The sequence below is a fragment of the Thunnus thynnus genome, chromosome 14, assembly GCF_963924715.1.
Source record: "Thunnus thynnus chromosome 14, fThuThy2.1, whole genome shotgun sequence".
Classification (NCBI taxonomy): Eukaryota; Metazoa; Chordata; class Actinopteri; order Scombriformes; family Scombridae; genus Thunnus; species Thunnus thynnus.
This window is the reverse complement of record NC_089530.1, coordinates 12,715,094-12,740,054: the sequence shown is the minus strand read 5'-3', so window position 1 is coordinate 12,740,054 and position 24,961 is coordinate 12,715,094. Positions and strand designations below refer to the sequence as shown.

At 37.6% G+C, this 24,961-nt stretch overlaps 1 protein-coding gene across 3 annotated transcripts in view; it reads left to right on the top strand.

Moving 5' to 3' along the window:
• Positions 1 to 3,293: 3,293 nt before the first annotated feature.
• Positions 3,294 to 24,961, top strand: part of adgrb3 (adhesion G protein-coupled receptor B3) — a 124,221-nt gene continuing 102,553 nt past the window's right edge. For all 3 annotated transcript variants that reach the window (XM_067609894.1, XM_067609893.1, XM_067609892.1), the window contains exons 1-2: positions 3,294 to 3,551; positions 5,186 to 5,954. In XM_067609894.1, coding sequence (XP_067465995.1) covers positions 5,201 to 5,954 — 754 coding nt within the window. In that variant the 5' untranslated portion in view covers positions 3,294 to 3,551; positions 5,186 to 5,200. The remainder of the gene's footprint in view (positions 3,552 to 5,185; positions 5,955 to 24,961) is intronic.

The window sequence follows — 24,961 nt, the reverse complement described above, 5'->3', positions numbered from 1 at the left end:
ATAATCTTCTTATAGCGCTGTATAATTATAGTTATAAGCATATATAAATATTCATAATGCTTTATAACAATAATCATTACACACTATTTAGTATTTTATAATGACTTATAAGGTCAAGTATCATGATACTTCACAGCTACTGGTCACTCACTGACATTTCTTTTTGCAAGGATCAGTGTATTATAATTCTCATAGTTACCAGGTTTTTTTTAAGGACTAACTTTTGTTGGTCAAACTTTTGCATAAAAGTAAAATATACATCTACAGGTAAAGTAGAAATTGTTTCAGGTATTATCTATAATTTGAGTCAATTGAGTCTTTAGAAACATTACATTAGTGAAATGTAAATGTCCATCATTCAGTTATTCATCATCAAAAAAGTTGTTTTAATTTGGAGCACTCAATTCATTGTCTGTTATAACCCGTTAAACAAATAAATTAATTTTATGACATTTTGACTTGTTCTTGTATAGATTTAATGATATACAGTGACCACTAATAGTGACTTATAACCAGCTAATAATCTAATAATCTGCCTACATCTCAGGATTTCATTTCACTTAAAGCACCCAATGACCACTTAGAGTAACTTGTAATTACATTATAATGCATTATAACAGTGATTATAATGCCTTATAAAATTATTATAATGTATTACAACTATGAGAATTATAATACACTATGATCCTTGCAAAAAATGTCAGTGAGTGACTAGCAATTATGTAGTATTATGATACTTGACATTATAAGTCATTATAAAATGCTTTATGTGTTATAATTATTGTTATAAAACATTTTGAATATTTATGAGTGCTTATAACTATAATTATACAGTGCTATAAGCAGATTATTATGCATTATAAGTATGTTTATAATGCATTATAGGCATAGAAAGTGTTACTGCAATTATTTCTGGTTTAACTTTGCCTACATACTGTAGAACCACCTTTCATCATTAAAAGTGGATTGCATCTTCTCTCCTACTTGCTAAATAACCAAACATGCAGGGTGCCATTTGGACTCTGGAAATGTCCTTGCAGGGGAGAGTGATGGCAGCATTCCTGAGGCTTGGCAATTGGCCTCCCCATGAGTCAGTGGAGAGATACTTATTGTGTTTTCATTGTTCACTAAGGCTTTGCATGAATTTCTTCCACATCTTAGCTTACTGAGCCAAATTCTTCCTAAATGCCAAAGTCTTCATTATGGCTGTGGAAAGTGGGCTGGCTCGAGGTCACCCCTGATGTTCCACCGGCTGCCTGGGGAAGACTGGAATTAGAAAGCTACCGCAGTCACAGGCCATGGCAACCAACTGAGCTGAATGACTCCAATCTCCTTTATAAGTTTGGCAACAGATTAACAATGTTGTAAACGCTGCATGGTACAGGATGTTGGGGATATAAACAAGTTCTTTCAGATTCCCACATTGCTGTGGCTGTGTGTCATTCTGGAGTATTCTTTGGAAAGGCTGGCTTACAGACACTTCACACTGAAACTTGCTGGAAATAAATAAACAAATAGGCTCTTCATGCAGCATCTGCTCAGATGGAACACATTCAGTCAAGGCCTGAAAGAGACGGCCAGGCTAATGAGAGTTAACTGAGCACAGCAAAATGATTAGAGCAGCTGACCCATCCTCCAAAAAAGTTAAAAATTAAAAAACAGTGGTAAAATTGTACCGGGGAACAATTACTTCAATCTGCACAGCCCAATCTAATGCCTCCCTTTCTTAATATGCAAATAATTCAAAATATGCAAATTAACTGCAGCTCCAACATGTGTGAAGGTCATGCACATTAATTTCCCATTCATTAGCCTAACTTTTTTTTTTTAAATGCATATGAAGATTGTAGGCCTATAATTATGAATCTGATGCTGTATTTGCACCTGATAAAAATGACCCACCTATCTGAAAAAAAAGCCGTCCTCCACTATAACGAGAAGGAAATGTGATCAGCAGGTGATTCAGATGACTCCCCATCCCCTGTCCATTATACTTCCATTCTACACATGAATTCGGCAGATAGGCAATGATGACTATTGCAGAGCCATTGATGCCGCATTGTCAGTGACCAGTTGCTGGAAGCCTGGAACTTATGTTGGATTTAATTGACTGTTGCTTGTTGAATGAATGCAGCTCAGAATAGCAGGACAAAGCATTGAAAGAAGAAAAAAAATCATAAAGGCTGAAGCTGCTTTTAAGAGTTAATTTGTTTGTCAAGTGGCTACAGTAGCTCATAAATAAGCTACCTCTGATTCTTACCTTGAATAGCCTACACACATAAGCATTCTCTTGAGTGCACACGTCTTAGAGGAAGGTAGAGGGGGAAAAAAAACAACCAAACCAACCAAACAAAGACACACACACACACACACACACACACACCAGGTTTGAGCTGCACCTGTAAGGTGCATAACAACAACTTTCCAAAGGGGGCTCAGCTCAACTTGCCCCATAAGCATTTGCTCCAGCACAGCGTGAGGGCGGCGAACAGGAGGGTGTTCAGCGTGCTGTTCACCACCAACCAGGGAAGAAATCAAAACAACAGCGGCTGTCACCCATCAGAAGAGAAGGAAAAATTACCAAGCGAGCTTTCAGGTCCCACTGATAGAGAGCAAGGGATATATTTATAATCACATCATTCCCATGCACTCCCCTTTCCACTAAAAAAAAACAAATAGAAAGAAAGTCCATGAAATATTCCTGTTTTGGAGAAGGCTGCTGCAAAGCGCGGCGTTGTCTGAACACAACTGAGAGGGTCCAGTTCAGGGGGGAAACCCTTTTGACTCGAATTAAGGGGAGGCTGTATGACAAGAAAAAAAAAGATAGAAAGAGGGAGGAGGAGGGCAGGGAAGAAAGTGGTGGTGGTGCCAGACGCAGCGACAGTAAGAAGCGTAGGCCTACGTACGTGCTTTATCTTAGCGGCTGAGTGTGTGACGTGATATTGCAGCCTGCTCCTGGAGCTCTGCAAGCACCAAGCAAAGCGCGTCTATTTCTCTCTCTCTGTTGTAACTCACTATAGCCCCCCAACATCTCACATCCACCCACTACGGATCTTTTTTTCTACCCCCTTTTTTTTCTAGAGGGGGGGTGTGCGACTTGCTGGAGAAAACGTTATCAGTGGGAAATAGAGACGTGGAGCCTGCCGAATTAATTTATGGTAATACTGTAAGAATTGCTCTCTTCTTTTCATCACTCCAAGAATTTCTTTCTCTCTCTGTGTCTCTCTCGGTCTTCCCCCCCCCACCCCCCCTCAACCCCACCTCCCCCCCTTTCTCTCGCTCTCTCTCTCTCCTCTCTCGGTGGCTGTCGTGGTGTTGTTGCGCTCCGTTTTGATGGGAAAAACCCAGAAGAAGAAGAAGAAGACGGGGGGGATATGAGCGGGCAGACCGGAGTGTAACGCATTTTATTTTCATCCATTGAACCATCTTGTTGCGCCGGACTTCTATTGTCGGGAATGGGGAGTATTGATTCACTGGAGGACTGCAGAATTTATTTATAAAGGATGTGGTCAAGTATGTTGGAAAAATAGCCATAGCTTCCGCAGTGTAAGGTAAGATTATTATGATTACTATTATTATTATTGCTATTATTATTATTATTATTGCATGAAACCAGCAAGCAGCTGAAAAAGCTGATTTTCATGTCATCTGTCAGTTAAAGTTTATCCCCCCCCTGTTAAATATTTGTCCTGTCTATTCAACATGATGGCTTAGGAGCTTTCATCCGTTCACATTAGTCTAGGGTGCTTAACAGATGATTTTTAAGAGCTGATCTCTCTCTTAAGAGGCAGAAATCACTTTAAAGTGCCGAGCGAGCGTCGAACTGACACTGCATGAGATGTAGCCCGTGTCTCTATATTCAGATTTCCTCTCGAGACGAAATTGCTCTTAGAAGCCCCGGCAATAAAATCAGCGTCTCCTGACGACCGATTTCTCGTCTCCAGAATACTGATTTTTGTGCAGCCTTGGCCATGAATCTTGCGCAAGGATGTGGAATCATATGGATTTATCGCGACTAAAAGCTGGTTTCACTCATAACTGCTTCCACGAATCCTTATGTAACACATATTTTATCCTAACGTGCTGTGAAGGGCTGGTTTTAACAGTCAAAAAGAATAAGTTGGAGAAATAAAAGTGAAAAATGTATCTATTCTCTGGACTCTGGTATCTATAGCCTACTTGGAATTTCAACGCCTACACACACACACACACACACACATGCACACACACACATGCACACACAGTTTGAGACACGCGCACATACACAGGCACGCTCTGCTGTGACACTGCTCACAGCTGCATTGCCTGTAGGATTAAAGCAATCAGGACATCGCGTTGCATTCTCTCTCTTTCTCCATCTCTCTCTTTCTCCCTCTTTTTCGCACACAAACACACTTAGGAGCGCGCGCACGCACTCAAACACACGCACCAAAGCACGCGCGCGCACACACTCACATACACTCACACACACACACACACACACACACACACACACACACACTGGCTCTTTATCAAATTGCATTGTAAAATATGTCAAGCCCTGAATTTCGGAGACATGGACGGAAAGCGCGCAGGAGAGAAGCCATAGTGACCAGACGGGCGCAGAAAGACATTTTTCAGTCTGTGAATTTGGCCTCCTCCTCATATTACCTAACTGCCGTTGGAGGAAACAGACTAAGTCACGAAAAAACTGCTTGGTTGTAAAAGATCCCTGTTACTGCGTAAAATGAGCAGTTGCATCCCACAGCTTGTGAGGACTGAACCGACTTGGATGCCTTTTCCACTGTTTGTCTTTTGATGTCAGATATTCTAAACAGCTATATTTGAACTTCTCCAGGGATTGTGCCACACCAAATATGACCCAATTAATAATGTCTAAATGACTCACATTATTGCACCCCCCCCCCCCCCCCCACATAAAAAAAATAAAAATCTAAAAATAAATAAATAAATAAATAATGACTAAAGCAACCACAAGGTGGCAATGTTTGCACAAAGTATAGTAATGAAGGAGGCAGGATGGGGATGCAGAAGACATGTTGCTGAGGTTATTGTGGCTTTTTTCCCCATTTTCATGGTTAGATGTGATAAGAAATGTGTGAAGCACATCAATCAGAGTTGATAAGAGATCATCTCTCATGTCTCCAGTGTCCTAACATTCCTCTGTGTCATTTTCTCCTTGCAGGCCAAATGACATAGGATGAAGGCTGTTCGAAACCTGTTGATTTATATATTTTCCACCTATCTTCTGGTTATGTTTGGATTAACTGGTGCCCAAGATTATTGGTGTTCCACTCTGGTCAAGGGGGTCATTTATGGATCATATTCGGTGACTGAAATGTTTCCTAAGAACTATACAAACTGTACATGGACGCTGGAGAACCCAGACCCTACCAAATACAGCATCTACCTGAAGCTATACAAGCGAGACTTGAGCTGCTCTGAATATTCTTTGCTTGCTTATCAGTTTGACCATTACTCACACGAAAAGATCAATGAATTGCTGAAAGTCAACGAATCTATAGTGTACCTGTGCGATTCAAAGAATATTTATGTATTTTTGCTGTATGACAAGAATTTTGTCCAACTCCGGAGAGTTTTCCCTTATGATTATAATGGATTGACGCCACAGAAGTTGGATGAGGAGGAGAAATCTATTGTGGAGTTTCTGGTGTTGAATAAGGCCAGCCCCAGCCAGTTTGGGTGTCAAGTGCTTTGTACGTGGCTGGAAAACTGCCTGAAATTAGAGAAGGGGACAGTGGAGACATGTGGGATCGTGTACACAAAATGCACTTGCCCTCAGCATTTAGGCGATGGAGAATCAGAGAGTATGCTCATGCTGAATAACGTGGTATTACCTTTAAATCCACAAACGGAGGGCTGCTTGTCACCCCAACTACAAGCTGGGCAGATCTGCAATCTGAGTGCAGAAGTGAAACGACCTCCTAAAGAAGGTGAGTATCCTGTCATTTTTCTCCTATATGCTGACATAGATGTAGATTTAATGGACTACTGTATGCATAGATAAGATAGTAATCATGTCAGTCAAATGTGCACGTCAATCACTCCCTTCTCTACCCTTATTGCATGTTTGAAGTGTGATGGCCCATGAAACAAAGAGCACACATAGATATATAGGCTATAGTTGGCTCAGAAATGTGTCAACTTTGAGAACAAAGCTGCCAGAGGAGTTGGGTGTAGTAAAGACCACACCAGCACAAAACCAAACCACCAAAAAGGGGTCTTTCATTTGGTTGGACTGAATTCAAAATGCACTATCATTGCTGTGAATTTAAAATGGCTGTTTTTATACACATCACCACAGAGTTAAAATGGCTGCAAATCCAAAGATAATTTTTTGTGTGTTATACATTTATGTCAGTGTCATCCATAAGAGGACCAACAGTGGCCAATATGGACATGTCCTCAGGTTTTACAGTCACATGGAACAATTGGGATCATGGATGCAGCAGCGTCAAATTGGACCCCATTACTCATGCAATGCAACATTTAAAACTTAAGCTTAAAAATTAGTTCCTAGTCAAATCTGTAGAATGGAAATGAAACATTATTCTATAATATAAGACTTTTTGTATTTTCAAAGGAGTTTTAAGACATAGTGGTACTACTTGTGTAGTGTTGCCATAGAGCAATGCAATGTGTTTTGACTGCATTTTGGAACTGAGCAATAATGAACAAACAGTTAAGAGTTGGCAGAAGAAAATGGCTGTAATCATTAGCAGTAGATGTGCTTGCAGTTTTAATTCACACATGTGCATAAATGCTTACATACAAACACTTATACATTTACATACATTCACAGGTAGACAGCTGAATAGGAAATTTGAAAGTAAACGGTGATGATAAGGTCATAATGAATCTGTTCATTAGTGTCACCAGGTAGCAGAGGGAGGTTTTGTAGTTAACACACGTGTGAAGCTCTTTGAATTACAAAGGAAGCCCTTCCTGACACATAGCTGCTTGCATTTTATGACTGGGGGGAAAATAAAACCCCAAAGGAATACGCTACATATTTCAGAGGTGAGGTGCATGAGACATAAAGGAGTGGCATTCATTCCGGCACACTGAACCAAAAATAATGAGTCAACCTTTAGATTTTGGGGGAAAATAATGACAGCACGGAGTGTTATCTCCCTTGTGGTACCAAAATAACAGTAGCAATAATAGCACCCTGGAGAACAGGTGGCAGTTTTCTAATCAAAAAGAACAGATGAGCATCTATTACAGCTGTTTGGTCGACTCCTCCTGACTGCTGCCACATGCTACGTGACATTTAGGCATGCTTTTGAAACACACTAATACAGGATTTTAGAGATATAACATCTAGATACTACTACACCTAAGGTCTTTTTAATGCTTTTGCAAGAGTTACTCTTGCTTCAGATTTCCACATGATATTTGAAGTGGCTGGCCTCTATCAAGTTGGATGATAAACTCATTTTGAGTATGTTTCACCTACCCTTTCACTAGAGCCCTTGAGCAATAATGCATACAGTTCCTGATGCGAATTACCACTACAACTCACCCTGCAGTCAAGTAGCATGTGCAGTAACATCAATGAGTATGACTCAGCTGTGTATTTTTGTCATTTAGTGAATCCTATGTTCCAATCACAAATATTACCAGGAAACATTATGCTTATTTGCACTGAAAACTCTCTGCTCCAAAATAACATTTGACATTTTTCTATCAGCATGTTAATAACAGCTTAAGAGCACAGCTTATTTTTTTTCTCTCAGAAGATTTTCCACAAGCTTCTATTTATAGGGCTGGTTGATGGGAGGTTTGAATAAATCCGTTTTCATCTGGATAACGGGGATATCACCACTGGGTTTAAAAGAGCACTGTGTCTCCTGTGGCATCATAGTGACAGAGTGGGTGTTCCTGATGAAGAATAAAGCATTACAAACAGTCGACAAGGGCTCCATTTGATAAAATCGCTTGTCTTTGATCTTCTCAGTTCCTGGTAGAGGATGGCTTCAGAGCACATCAAAGAAAAGCAGGGCTGAAGGTTGTATACTGCAGCCATGCCACTGAAATGCCCCACCAGTGTTTCACCCAGACTGAGGATAACAACATTTTAAAGGTTAAAGCTCTTAACTATTTAAGGTGATTATGCAGACAAAGGACAGGGCTGATTCCTTGATACCGTGGCATTTTGAAAACCACAGTGACACAATGAAATCCTAAACAGATGTACTAGACGGATGACTCATTTATGCAGTTTTATTTTTATCACATTCTCTCATTTCATGAATAAAAGTTGTAAAAGGAGACAGCACAGTGGCTCAGTGGCACTCACAGCAAGACAGATTTAATTCATGGTCTTTGTGTGTGTGTGTGTGTGTGTGTGTGTGTGTGTGTGTGTGTGTGTACGTGTGTTCTGTGTTCGCGTGGGATTCCTCCCACATCCCACACATGTAGTAGACTGATGACTCCGAACGAGCCATAGGTGAATGAGTGACTGCCTGTGATAGCACTGAGATGTCCGGGTGACGTGTCTAGAGTGCTTTCTTGCTTTAGAGGCTGCAGATTAGTGTGACCCTGAATTGAAAAAAATACCATAGATGGAAAAAAAAAAAGCTGAGAAAATGTTTTACACTTTCTCTATACCGTTAAGTCATAAATTGAATAAAAATCATGGTGCATTTGCAGTACAACCAGATGTGAGAATATTTTTTCACCCAGATATCTGCCCTTTCCCCATTGCATCCTGCGCAGATGCTGGCATTTACATGTACGCAAGCTTAAAATCCCCTAAATTCACATTGTGCTATTCAAATCACCCATAAATTGCACTTGGCTGCAGGAAATAAACAACGTCATGAGGAATTGTCTCGTTCTGTGGCTCTGTTGACTAGTCTGCCCTTGGCTAAGGAAAAGCGTCTCATTCTTTGTCTCGTTTTGTTGGAGCATGCCAGTTTTTGAGGATCAGGGTCAAGGAGTCGCATTGTTTGAGAGGAATGTGTCATGTTCTCCAAGTTCACTGTTAATAAAGCCTCAAATTGTGACATTCCCGTCGAGATTTGTCACTGTGTGGTGTGAAAAAATTGTTACAATCACATTCTGTTTGCTGAAATATTGTCACTGAAAAGCCTATATAGTATTATTTGCTTTTAATGTTTAAAATGAAATGGCATTATCAGTTTTGTAGTCGAAACAGTATTTTGATACTGTCACATATTTCAGTTCATAATCCCGCACCCACCTCTTCCCCTATTCCTATTTCCGTGTTGTCATTGACTTATTGGTGATAGTGAAAAAAGACGACAGAGGCGGCAGTGACAGTAAGATGCTTTCGGGAGATTAGGGTTTATAATTTACTTCAAACCCAATAATGCTACAAAGAAATGAAGCTCATAAGTATGCATAATTTGAAATAAATATTTTATGAGTACACAAACTGTGCCTCCAAATTCACTGTTTGCACAAGAAGTAGGTTAGAAATGACTATGACATCACAAATTACAGTCCTGATCTTCTGTTTTCCACTTGAGAGACAATTATTCACACTTATGAACACTGATTTGACTCTAACATGCAATATGCAACATTATGAAATAAATCAGTTCCTTATTTGGTTTTTTAGCCTTGTTTAACAAGGATGATTTAAAGAAACCACCCTTAAACTGACAGGGGATGCAACATTTCAAATTTCTTTGTTTCAAATAATGTGGTACCAAAGGTTTTACCGTATCTAAGGAACATACCCACTTAAAGACCAAATGCAGATACTTATTTGTGCAGTTGCAGATACGTATTTGAACATTACGGTTTCTGACTACGCAGCCCATGTGCCATGTGGAAAATGGCAATAGGATTTTATTGGCAAATGAAATGTGTGTGAAGCGTTCTAATACACTGTCACCCGCCAAAGTCCTGAGCGCTGCAGCAGCTCAGCCTCGCTGCCTCACATAGTGAGGCCTTTTATTCACTTTGGATCTCAGTCAAGTCACTCAGTAGTCACACTGCATTATGCTCACCCCCATTGTTCAGTACACTTGGAGGCCATTTTAGTTCCAATTCAGTGAAGGAGAGAGCTCAGCTCAACAGCACTGAATCTGTTTGTTTTATCTTAGACATGCATTATTTGTCTTTAGCTAGAGTGAATATCTTGAATATCCCGATTCACCCTAAAGAATAAGAACTAAGACTAAGAACTAAGAATTTAAGACTACAGTAAATGTTGTCCCCATGTTCAGCTCTTGTAGATACAATTGTTCTACCTGGTTTTGCAGCAGTGTCCTCTGTGCTCATTCCTCTGTATTCAACCTTCTGAGGCAACTGTGTTGAAAAGGAAACACTAAAGAAAGTTGTTATGGAATGACAAAATCAACACAACTAAGTATGATAGACTGTAGGGCCCTCTAAGAATCAGCTCGACAGCCATCTTCTTTGTCCATTAACTGCATATTAAATTTTGCCTATTTAAAAATTGGATGGTACAGAGCGTGGGATGATTTAAGTTTTATGCTGTAATCGATTACACAGCTTTGGGTCAATTCCAGTCAGTTTTGTGAAACATATACTGAAAACTGCTAAAATGAGGTCAAACGTTACATCGAAAATTACTTCAGCATCTGCAAGACTGTGATTCTTAAGAAAAGCTAATGGAACATTTAAGTAAGTGAGCAATTCTTTTCTGTGCTTGGCTCAAAAATACATATATATATAAACTGTATATTCTTCAAATGGCCCAGGTCCCTGTAAAATTCATGACTCCTAAATCATTTTACACAGTGATATAAAACCATAAAAACTGTTGCCATGTTTAAAGTTCTGCTTAAACCACTCATACTGTCACACATGAATGCAACCATTACAGATTTATGATACAATAAAGGGTCCGCCACATGAGGCTTGGTAAGGTTTTTATTTTGCACAGCAAAAGAAAAGATAAAACTTGTACAGTTATGTGTTGCTGTTATCATATTGCACTTCCACATAGCATTTTCTGATAATTGCTTTATTAAAGACTGAAAACCTATTTTCAAAATTATCTTCCCAGTATGACGGATGGTGTCCAACATGTTTGTTCCTCTGTTCTTCTCGCTTGTTTGAAGTGGGCAGAGCTCATTTAGAAAAATGATGACATCACGTATTTCTTGGCACCAATCATAGCTCAGCAACACTTGAATCAAAATCTGATGACAGCTGTCATGTGGTTGTTTGTTTATGTAGTCAGGCTCCTGTCAATCAAATCAAATGTGATCACACCCACACAGTCTTGATGAAGCAGATTACAGTAGCTGAGTTTTTGAGTGTTAATAGCCAAAAGTGTTTTTTTTTCTGAACTTTGACTTTAATTGTTGCTTATTTGGTCGTGAATATTTAATATTATAGAGAAAACCATAACATTCTGAATTAAGTTTTATGGGGCTTTCAATAATGACACCATCTTTCAAATGAGATACAACATTTATATCTATATTTAGTTATATTGTTGAAAATAAATTTCTCTTTTTAAAGCTACAGTGTATGATCTGAAAATATGTTTAGAGCATATGGAATTGTTGGAATTCTTAGGGGCAAGATTTTCGTATTTGTTATTATTTATACCTTTAGCAATTTAGGTTGAAGCTGCACTATTTCTCCAGTCAGATCAGTATATAGTACTGTATTTGCCTTTGGATATCTGGCCAGATATTAATATATAAAATGATAAAGTATCAGTGTGGAATGAATCATTTATGTGGTCCTTTTCCTACTATACATGTACAATATAACATTGGAGAAATAACTAAAACTGCCAAAAGTTTTAATGCCAGCTGCAAAACAACATTTAGTTTCAGTTAATTGTTTATCTTCAAGCTCAGCTTCTTATCTTTGTATTTTTATTTTTTTATTTCTAACTATTTCTAAGAGCTACTTCTACCATTCACCAGGCCTGATGCAAGCTATGATAACCTGGCAGCTGAGTGGATGAAGATCAGCTGTGAATGCTGTTGTTCATTTGACATGGATTTGTGATCTCAGTCTTGAGGCTCTGTTTCAGCAGCATGACAATTGGAAGTCAGAGTGATAACTCTCCACTACACCAGACTGTGTACTGCCAAGTGCCTCAGAGTAAATTAAAACCTGGTGTTGTCACAGCTGAACTGCAGACAGGAAATGCAAGAAGTCTGGAAGAAAACCTGAAATACAATTTAGAAAGTGTGGACATGATTTATGGGTTTTAGACATCTTGAGAGACATACACTGTGACTACACACCAAAATGACTGCTTGAATGAATTCAAACTTAAAATGACAATATACATATTGGATCACTCTCAAGCAAAAAAAAGTAATGTTGTAGCTTGAACTACTGCCAAAATAAAATAATGATTTTTAAAGGGGACCTATTATGCTTTTCCTTATTTTCAGTCATATATATAATGTTACAATTTTGGATATTTTCGATTGGAGAACATGGCCAAAGTGTCAAATAATGAGGCAAACATATGTAGAAGTAATCCCTGTGAGCAAAAAGCTCAGGCTTCAGACTACTCTGAACACTCGATTTCCAACAATTTTTCCCTTTTCTTGTGAAGGATTTCTTTATATGGTCATCTGCTCCACCCACAGAGTACAGGTTCACTGCTCTGGTACACTAACATTATGTCTTTTTCCCCATTGTTTTAGGGGTAGTCAAGCTGGCATGCTGTGAGTGTTTTCCCATTACACAGCGACCGGTGTGTTGACTGGTTTTTAGCGCCGTTAACAAAACTCTGTTCATTTGGGAAGGAACACATTTCATTTCCTGTAAATTCTTCACAATAATAGTCTCCTGTTAGTTAGTCATATAAAAGATTTTAATTTGAAGCAGTAAAGCAGGAAATGTTGGGTTTACATCAGCGGTTACTTAACACAACTTTGATATGGCTGCCCCTCAGTGGGCTTCTGGAAAGCTGGCCAATCAGAACAGAGTGGGCTCATCTGGAGGGGGCCTTAAAGAGACAGGAGCTGAGACTGCCTGTTAAGAGACAGAGGCTGCATAAAGGGTCAGTATAAGAGAAATAAGGAGTTTTTTGAACTATGAATCATGCAAAACTACTCTAGGGGAGTCCTGGAATAAAAATATAGAGCTGGAAATGAGCATGATAGGCCTTTAAAGATTTGTCTGAAACTTTAAGACTGCTCAGCTAAAACATATTCCAGTTGCCAAATATAGTCATTTGCTTGACTGGATATTGTAGAGAAAAAAATACCTGTATATTGCCCAAAGAGGAACCTACATTTGAGCATCAACATCTCATTTCTTTTCTATGTCATGGAGGTGACAATTCTGCCTTTTTAATTTACAACCCACAGTAAATACAATTGTCATAAAATGTGTGAGTAGTCTTAATAGTTGTTGCCTATAATAATGTCATATTACAGCAGGAATCGTAATCAGAGTAATGGGTTGCGTAATGTATTATCTAATTCTCTGATGTGAAGCGGCCACACCTCTTGTCCTCAAAACTGTAGCACTTCACCAGTAAAACATTGCATAAGCAATGAGGAAACTCACATGTCTGATTTATTAGCGTGCGTACCCCACCTGTATGCACGTTTCTTGTTATGAATTCCAAACAGTGGCAGATTTGTGTGCCTGTATCTAAGCTGCAGCAACTCCCACAACTACTCATAAATTCTTCTTGAAATGCCACAGATTCGCCTGTTTAGCATTCAATCTCTTATTCAACTCTTTCAGCTTTGCCCATTAAATAGAAATAACACAAAGCAACAAATCTAAACCGCCAGTGCGTTGTAGACAGTGAAAATGTTGAGCCGAGGCTGGTTTGAAGGTTTGACATTACAAATAAAAAGTAAAAAAAATAAGAGGTGACACATGGCGGTTCTTTACTAGTATGTATCTCATCTTCTTAATTTATGTTGCCTCTGTACTTCTATCAATTTGCATAATTTTGCATAAAAAAATCTTTTTTTTAATCTACCATTTATACATATGGTGTGTTCTGTCTTCTAAATGGCTGCACTGTAGGAAACATTTTAGCAGTTTGTGTAATGCGATGAAATGTATTAAAGGTCTTGAATAGTGAGATTATGTTCATGCAAAAGATTGTTTGTGGACTGAATAATTTGGAATGAATAAGTCTTAGGTAAAGCACTCTCTGTTAAAGACCTTTTTGTTTTTTCACTCCAGGGAACTTATTTCACATCTCACCATGAAGCACACTGATGCTGCATCAGTTGTGCTATATTGTGTGCATGACTGAAGCTGATGCTCCATACAGTATGCTACTGTGCTGTTTTGTCACCACAATAGTAAACACATACTTATCACAAAACATTTCCAATTGTAATGGCACATCTTTCTTTGACTTCACAGCATCCAATCTCTATTTTGCAATTTATGAGTTAAAGATAAGTGGACCTTATAAATCAAAGGAATAGACACCGTTGTGCTGTTGTTTCCTTTGACTTCAAAAAGGTTTCTATATAAATGCAAACATAAGTAATGAGTCTCTGTAGATGAAGAAGGCTGTCTCATCTTCCTATTATACAAATTAGATTTGTTTATTGCCATCATATGCATAATTCAATACTAACCATCATTTCTGATTTGATGCCATGAAAATATTCCTGCAGTCTCATTGAGGAGAAAAGAGGGAACACCGTGAACTTGTTTCCATTACAGCCAGCTAAAGCTGAATGTGAAATGAAGGTTTGGTATCTGTGCTTTACAGCAGAAAGAAGCCGTTCAGCTCATTGTAAAAACAAAATTGGACAACAACAATTGTGATTCTCATAAGATTCATTTAGAATGCGAACCCTTCAAAGTGCGCCTCTGTGCTATTCATCCGTCTAAGAATACATGAACAACATTCACATGAGTGTGTTGCAGCTTTGCCCTACAGTTCTGAAGAGAGGCTGAGTCTTTGAAGTTGTGGATAAACACTGTCACATGTCTAGAACATTTCTTGAGGTTTTTTTTAAAAAAAAAAAAAAACTAAAAAAAAAAATCATATTCTAACTTTTGTGTGGGCCGGCTTAAAGTGGTAAATTTTTATCAAGCCCTTGTTGTGCGGTGCCAGAGATGTTAATGCAAATTATGCTCTGCTTTTGCATGTTCCTGCATTTCAGTCCAGTTAGTTTTGGCCTGTCGCTGGATGGCTATTTCAGCCCACTGAGGAGATGAATTTGCATAAACATCCACCCACAAAACTTGGCAAATGAGTCTGTCACTCAAAGACACTGTCTGTGTGGTAAAGTAGAGGCAAAATCCAATTTTTTCCTCAAGGGGCCTCTGTAACTGCTCTCACTGGCAGTCCCTCTGCAGGGTATGGCAAGTGTCCTCAAGTAGCTGTGATGGATGCTGCCTTTAAAGTTACACGGTATTCTATGATCTAGGGCAGTATTCACTCTTACATAATCAGTATCGCATAACAATATCATGTCGTCAACACATTCCCCAGAAACTTCGAATTTTATTCAGCACTAGTCATTTTTAATTGTAAAATAAACCAAAAACTAATACCATAACACCTACATATAGTTGTAGAATCATATATGATGTACTGCAGTATCTATCAGACCTTTAGTGCTGACAACTGCTGTTTGAATGACTTACTCTAGTATGCGGTTTGGTCAAGGGCATGAGCTAAAGGTGAATACCGGTCAATAATTCACATATTGTTGCCAGATTGTCTCATTTAGAACATGAAAACTTTCTCCCGAAACTCGAAAAAATTGAAATCTAGAGTGATTTGTCAGGATCAGGAAAGCTCAGACTGAACTCATGACCTTTTTTTTTTTATTGGATGCCCTCTTTTTCAGCCTTTCCATTTTACCGTGAATAACACATCAACCAACTAGGCAGTTTTTTTTTTCTTCTTGTTTTCACTTCTAGGAATCACTAGTGCCTCTCATGAAAGAGAAAGGAGAGCAAAAAGACAACATTAGAAGTAATGAGGATAAAAAAAATAATATTTGAACTTCCTTTGTACACAAGCTTCCCCTTTGATGTAAAAACAACCCAACTGAAAACAATTGGAGATGAACATCCCATGTTCTGTGGAAGATGTAAAATGGCAGAGTAAATACAGCATTACATAATGTACTATACAACAAACAAATGCAATGAACGTTGTTTATCTAACCATGTCAGCATTCAGGCACAAAAGTTTTATCTTAGGGGGTTGCATTGTGCATACTGCATATTGAGCTTAAACAGTGAATTATTTTTGCAACAGCCATTTATCTTCCACACATATCACAGTGATGTGAAAATCAAGGTTTCTTTTGACCATCGCATTTGTGAATCTTGCATTGCATCGCAAGTTAGCAGGTGTTTTGGTTTTACAACTTCTACAACAACATCACAGATGCATCCGTTGCACTACTTTTATGGGAATTGCTGGAAAAATGTGACGTGCATAGTAGCTGTTTTGGCACTCTTGTTGCTTTTTCACTTTCATACAATTATTATATATAATTATTTAAAAGCAGGTTCTTTCAAATTGAAGCTTGACAGACGCCTGATGGGATATTTCAGTAATGGCCATCACTTACTAAAACAACTGACATTTGCTTGCACTGCCTGTAAATTTCCATGGAGCATTGTGGTTATTCAGCTCCTCTCACTGTAAGGAGACGTCTTATGTAACATACTGTAGAATGAGATTCAGAAATTATCGCTCAGCAACACTCTTGTGCCAGACTGTCATCTTGTCTGCAGCTCTCTGTCCTTCACAGCTCACAGAGAGACTGACAGTGAATCTCTTTTAATAATTAATTACAAATGATGGTAATAATAATAATAAGGAAATCACAACTCAACTGATTTATGTGTATTTAAAATATTGGGTTAATATTATATTAATATTGGGTTAAACAACATTAAGTTATTTTTTAATTGTAGAAAAGAGATACTCAGTAAACAAGCTAACATTTACATTTAATGGTCTGGATTCAAAAGTCCAACTGCTCAACAGTCTCAATACTTGACAAGACAGGTTTATCAATAATTCAAATCACCTAATCAGATACGTTGCATTTGATAACTTTTAACTATTAAAATGTGTTTTGTGCTGTTGATAGCGCACATGACGCCGAAGCGGTTATAGAAAAAGGAACGATGGACAATATTTCCTTGACTGTAGGTGTTTCTTTGTTGAAATTGTCAAAAAATGGGGGCCAAATTTGATTTTTAGAGTAAAATAAAAAGATTCTGAGTACAAACAAGTGAAGGTTATATTCAGTTTGGCAAATCCAGACTGAAATCAGAATATTTCATTAAGTCTGGACACAAGGGAACTTAATTTACAAATCAGATTTGAAGCACATTCATAGCTGCATTCAAATCAGATTTAATTCAAATTTCTGGATAGTGTGTGTCACAGTCTGCCTGTTTAAGTCAGATTTCAACGGTCCTTGACACCACTGGCAACCAACACATAACACTGATATCACATTCAGAACATGGTTAGCCTGCCAACATTGCTGCACATCTTAAACTCATTTGTCACTTATGCTGTCTGGTTCGGTGGTCTGCAGCACAACTAGATATTGCTATGGCATGAAGACAGAGGTCAATATCTTTATTATTCATCTGGCCTTCAGCATGCTGGTCCGATCTCTGTCAGCGAACATACCTACACTTACATGCTTGCAAAAAGCTGTGTGGACAGTTAGTCCTAATATTGGATTTGAGACACAAATCTGATTTTCTAGCAGTCTGGATATTGTCTTTTTGCAAGATAGCTTGTATCCACTGAATTTTGGAAATGATTGTCTGGGTCTACACTAAAATGACTCATCTGAGTATTTTTAAAGCTGCCAACCCAACTGTTAAGGTTATTAGCATGGTTAACGTGCTAATATTTACCATCTTAGTTTAGTGTGTTAACATGCAAACACTTTCTAATCAGAATTAAACACAAAATACAGCTGAAGCTGATGGTAATGTCATTAGTTTTGCAGGTATGTCATCATAAACCAAAGTACGTGATGAATTGGAATGTCAGCTTCATAGAGGAAAGGTCAGGAGATCACCAAAGTCAGTAGGATTCATCCGTTGGGAACCATGAATGTTTGTACACAATTTCATGGCAATCCATCCAGTAGTTTTGAAATATTTTAGCTTCCAGCAAAGTGATGGATTGTCCAACTTTCAGACTGACATTGCCATGGATGACAATAATAAAAATAATAGATAAACATAATACGGGCAGTCTGGTTAAGATTTGGCAACAAAAACTACTTAAGGTTAGGAAAAGATTGTCATCATGGTTGAAGGAAACCATTGTTGACTGTTAGTAGGAGACAAGACACAAACCCATGGTCTGTGGTGTCAAAGTCATGTGCTTAATTGTGCTTTAAGAAAGTCACACTTCTTCTGTTTTTGGGACTGAATGTAAATGTATCTCATTTTCACCTGCTTGATCAAATGACCCATGCTGCCATTTCCCGAGAGGACAGTCTCAGCATTAATTTAACAAAGTACTTAAATGAAGAACCCTTATTTCTGCCAGTCTTTATCATAGATAATGTAATTGCACTTCTTGAGTATTTTATATCATAAACATGCTCTTTTCTTAAATAATCCTTAATTGTTAATTTACTCACAATCTCCTTGAAGTCTCAACGGCAGTGTTAGTGTGAGATCTGTAAACACAGTAATATGAGCAAATTGCACTTCACCAAATTAGTGAAAGTCTTCTGCAGGGAGCCTATCCATTCAGCCAATACAGAGGACACATCAGATGGTTTGATGCTCTCTGCAGTATTGTATTAAAGAGAAAGAGCTTCAGAGCTGAGGAGTCATAATGAAATGTGACAGATGAATCAGAAGCACTTGGGAGATGGCTTTGGATTACTGAATCAATACTGTACCCCCGCATCTAGTCCGGATTTCCCAAACCTGCCCTGCAGCAAAAGCCCTCAGTCGGGGTTTGGATTTTTTATTCTCTGACATCAGTGGTTCATATTCCAGTTTATTTGTACATAGTTCCTACAGCAAAATTGAGAGAAAAATGAAAGATGCAGATTATGTTCTGACATCTTGCATCACTCACATGCAAAATGTGATCACATAATGAATTCTCAGACAATCCAACTCAGGTTCCTGAGAATTACAAACTACATGGGCACACAGGGTAACAACCAACAATTTTCACATACTTAATTTTAATTCTTAAAATGAAGCTGCCTGGCCAACAGTTTCACATTGCTTGGTTACGTGGATTTGATTTATGAGTCCTTATTAGTCCGACATCGATATTTAGATTTTATTAAATCCAGCAGTAAATGCAAATCTTTCTAGACAGGCCTTAATAGCACACTCTTTTCATGGAAATTCATGGTGTAAAACAAAATATCCCAGTATAATTGAAAATACAGATCCTTCTAAGTTAAACAGTAGTGAAGGGCTGAAACATTAATTATAGATTCATTGTCAGCATTATATAATTTATATTTAGTATTAGAAACATATTGCTTTAATGCTTCATAGACTCGTATTTGTCACCCTCTGTGACAAATTACTCATTTTAGCAATCACTACTAGCTACTTATCATGATTATGTTTTGTTAGATTTTAGCTACACATACCTAGACTGCTACAACAGACCCATTAAGTATACATGTAAAGTAGCAGGTGTAATTTTATGGATTTCACATCTTGTGTTGTTGGTGATCTTTAATTTAATGGTTAATTTGGCCACAATTTGATAGTCATGTGTCAGAATAAAAGTAAACTTTTGGTTGGATTTTAAAAAAAACAAACTTTGCTTGTATTTCCTATGTTTTTGCTGTGTTCTGTGTAGTGCCCGCCACTCTGAGCATGATGTAAATCAAATATGGCTGCCATGTAAATTCTCTGCTCCATTCTGTAATCAGTTTAGTCTTTGATTTGGTGCATTCAAAGACACCTTTGTTTTCAAAGGAAACATTAATATATGTGAAGCAGTTTTACAAGCCTTTGATTTTGTCTCTTTGAAACATGCATCTATGAAAAGAGGTCACATGATACACAGCTGCTCTGTGTCTGTGTGTGTGTGTGTGTGTGTGTGTGTGTGTGTGTGTGTGTGTATTATATCAAACTAATGAATATAGAGCAAATGGCACTGAAGTGATAATGTAGAATATAATCGCCTGCTGATTCTTACCCCTCCTCAGAGCTGCATTTGATTTCTGTCACTAGTAATAAACATTTCCTGCATTTGTCGTTCATGATGAATCAGTGCATTACAAAATTATCTACTCTTGTGCTATGCATTTGTGCTTGATTTAAAAACTAAATTCAAATGCAGTGCATTCAGAGTATATGTTGAAACGTACAGATATTTAAATACATAAAATGACGTTTGTGTGGTAAAGAAATATAGTAATTTTAAAAAAAAATTAAGAATGTATACATTTACTTTAATAATTCATTGCTTCATTTGTTTTAATTTAGAACTTTAAAAATTGGGTTGTTTTTGTCAGTTGTTCTCAAATCCTTTATTTTTATGTGTTTGTGTTTACAATAAGTGTTCATGCTATTCGATCATGGCACATAATCATTAATTTATCAATCATACAGTTATATTTCCTCTTTTTCTTTTGTTTTTTTGGCTGGGACATAAATCCAGGTGGAATTTTAATCATCATGGTTGCTGAGATGTTGACTGCATGATAAATACAGATAAAAGACACTATGAAAGCTAAAAGCCAAACAAAGCAAGCTTTCTTTTTTAACTCTGCAGGATTCAACAACATTAGCACTCCTCTTTTCAAAAGCTGTCTGCTTGCTTTGCTTTAAAATGTACCAATACGAGGATGATAGCTAGAGGTCATTATGGTCATCCTTGTGTGTCAACTGGTCATGTGGTCAATCATAAACACACACAAAAACCCTTGTTTTTTGCACTGTGTTATATTTAGTGCAGTCAATTAACACGAATGTACCCTGATTGTTTGGGACATATGCAATACTGTCGATGTATAAAAGAAAATCTTAAATGTAGTTTAAAAAATTAATAAACGAATGCATTACATTTTTGGTTTGTGGGCAAAATATTTTGATTCATAAATGCATTTATTCAAGCATCTATATTTGATGTTGCCCTATTTGAGATACTGGCACAAAACAGATGCCACAGTAGAGGGGTAACAATAAAGTAAAACCATTGTGGTTTATTGTCCTTGTTTTTGCACTGGGAGACAGATTGTTATCACACCAACAAAGATGAAAAGTTTTTCATTAAATAGAGGTTGATTTTAATAATTTTGCAGCAAATTAAACATTTCATTGCAAAATTATAATTCCTGGACTTTTCCAAGGTGAAATATATTATAAAATTCTAATAACAGAAAACTGAAGTTATATTTGACATAAGTTTAATTTGTTTCACACCTTTAAGTGTGAAATTTCAACCCTATGAGTGCATGGCACCCTCACATGGAATAGCAATATTAAGCAAACCATCATTTTTGTGTGTGCACACTCTCTAAGAACACTATATCCACTGTATCCATGGAAACCATTGCTGCAAATGGATCATGCATTCAGAGACAATGGAGCCATATTGTACAATCTCTCTAATCATCTTGAAGAGAACACACTTACAAAGGGAAATGCCAATGTTTAACATTAGTATGACAATAAGTAAAGTTTATTGACATTCATTTTGTTTGTGCATGTTAAACATCAAACTGTACAGTTTGTTGTAAGAGTGTTACAAAACTACAGCACTTCAATTCAAATGTCCCCTGCCAAAATAAGCTTTTTAGTCATACTGTGCTGTAATTCTCAGCTTTTGTCTTCTGTAACATTTCTAAGTGTCATGAAGTAAATGTGAGTCAAGCAAAAATTACTCGTGCACTTGTACATTAGCGGCAATGTTAATAACAGTGGGCTGTTTTTGGACCTTTCTCCTTTCACCTGATTAAAATATACAGTGAAATTACAGATAGTAGTCCATTTGTATGAGCAGCAAAAATGATTAATCACATAATTGATTTAATTCAACCTAATTGGGAAACTTTTAGCAGCAGCAATTTATTTTATGAAAACTGATTTTAATGTTGTACATGAGGTAAAATATTCAACATATTAATATTTATGGATTCAGGATCTTTTCTGTCAGGATAAAACACTCAACACAAATTATGACAATTGCTAACGCTGGAGAGTTCCCATGAAATTTAGCAATTTTCTTATTGATTTTTCTACCATCCAGCATGTATTCCCTTTAAAAACAAAACCTTTGTACATTGATTCATATAGTTATACAGTTGAATTTAAATGTATTTCATTTTTGAAAACTTCCATAAGAAACATTTCAACAACAAAGTGCTCATTCACTCTTACAGTGTGTCCGACCATAAGCCAGATAAATGTCTAACATTACAGTTACTGCTGCTGCAGGACTACTAAGCGGTGATGGAGGCATTTCAGGTTTCTTTAGGCACCAGCACCTGGAACAGCTCTGTGGGTTACCGCTCCATGGGCACATTCATATGAAAATGTCTATACCCTCCAGTGCTCTCACACAGTGATCTAAAGCTATCATTTAGCAGGTGCTTTGGAGCTCTGAGATTCTCCAGTTTAAGAGCTCTGCTCCTCAGACCATCTTGCCTAACCATCAACTCAGCGGTGTCCAAGGCTCTACTGTTGTGATGTTGTCTCAACAGTTACTGAAGTGCAATAATTGCAGCTTTCTTCTCTGATGTGAGGTGACAATTTAGAGGAAGGGAGCGCAAGAAGATGATTAGCAGTGAGAGTGAGAGAATACTTTGCCATTTGGCTGAACAAATGTACACATAGTGAATTGCGGGAAGAATCAAAGGATTTTGTAAACATTGTTCTTTGTGGGTGTCAAGAGATGCAGCGTTGACATTTTTTTTCCGAGCGGCTTGAGATGAGCGATAAGACCTGAATAAATTTTCATACTAACACAGGAGCTTATTGTCTTGCCTTTTGTCTTCCAGTTTCACTTTGGAAATTTCAGAGTTCACCTTAGCTTTAAGCTATTAAGTGTAATCAACATCTTTATGGTCAGCGTTACCTCATAACTTTGACCCAGGTGACAAATGAAAAATAGAGGCTGAAGAAAGCTGATTTTGTTATCTGTGTCCTGAGCAGACGGAGGCATTACAATAAGCCTCGGAGGTCAGGGTCAGTGGGCGGATGCATAGATTGCTCATCCTAATGTCTAAGTGCTTATCACAGCAGCTTGTTTTAAAGTGTCCATGTCTGCATGACCCTATTATGGTAAGTCTCCATCCATGAGGCCTTACTGTTTAGTCCATAAGGTGAATTTCACCCTTCATTTGCCACCACAGTCTCTACCCTCCAGCGTGCTGTGCACTTATCTGTTATAATATGCAGATTGTTGATTGGAAGTGTCTTTCCTAGAGCTGTATTAGCTGTGACATATGTTGCTGGCACAGCAGCAAAGAGTGGACAAGAGATGTTAATGAATTGCAGATTATTGGTGGATGCTTCCCCACAGCACTGCTGCTGCTTAAAGGAAATTTAAAGGCAGAAGTGAATCAATGGAACACTCACTGTAAGTGTGTGAGTGTGTAAAAATTAACACAATTGAATAGACACTTAGTGCTGCAATGATTAGTTGATTATCTGATTAGTTGCTAGAGGGAAATTTTATTCTTACAGATGATTAATTGTTGCCAAACATCTTCTGGTTCTAGCTTTTCAAATATGAGGGATTTACTGTTTTTCTCTGTTTCATATCACTGTAAATATGTATCTTTGGGTTTTGGACTGTTGGTCAGACAAAACAAAGTAAGTGTACACACTACCTCAGGCTCTGTGAAATGGTGATGGGCTGTATTTAACCGTTTTCTCACCTTTTATAGACTGAGCACTTGAAATTAATAAACAATTGGCAGAATAATTGATAAATCGATGGGATGCAGCCCTATATACATCATAGATGAAGAAGCTGGTCACAGTTCACTGCATTATTCATTGTGCTTCCGCATATATATTTGCATGTACATATGGTCACACAAAGCAACAGACACATGTAGTAAAAGTAACTATAATATCTAATAAATGTTGTAAAAAAAAAACGTTTAGTCTTTCATTTAAGTGTAATATATAGAGTGATCAGAACATTCATCCAGATTACCTCATGTCTCAAAATTGTGAAAATATTTTTACACTGAATTTAAACAAATGTAATGAGCAAACATCTGGAAACAGGCAGCTAAAGCCTCCATGGGCCGGATTTTCCCCACAGTTACGTCTCTATTGCTTGCACTTGCTGAGGTAATGCTGTGATTAAATTACATCAGAAATGCTCCTTAGGGTCTCGCCAAGCTCAGCGAACCATTCTCAGATGTATTTGACAATTCAGATATCTAGCCAGGAGTTATTTTGACAAAGTGGGCAAGCATGAAGCACGGATGTTACTGGGTGGATCATTATCAGAGTAGTGATACCCTCAAACACATGAACATTGTGTCAAAGCAGAACTGACAATGCAGTCAGCTGTTGTAGGTAATAGTTTGTTAAGATTTTGGTTGGAAATATACTACACACATACAGTATACTGTATGTACAACGGAATTTAACCATAACCAATTTCATTTCTTGATTTGATTTAGTGGGACAGCCAAAAAAAAAAAAAAGCTACAAAAATAATAATTGCTATAAATTGCTTCAAAATAATAATATTACTAATAATAGTAAATATAATATAAAAGAACATTGGCAGAATTTGGCCACATGCAGCAGCTTTTGCCTTTGATTGTCACCCTGATTTGTCAAAGAGGCCTCAGAAATCTCGAACTCCTCTGAGCTATGATTGACTTAACTCATTTTGTTTTTCTGTCTCACCACCACCATGTGGGAACGTGTACTTCTCTTTGTACTTCTTTTTCGTCAATTTGCAATTTTCTAACCATGTCATGAAAATGCTAAGAGGGCTCTCATGTGGGTTGCTTTATAAGGGCACAAAAACCACCAAACAAATGTCTGTACTTTCTGCCCTAAGGCCACA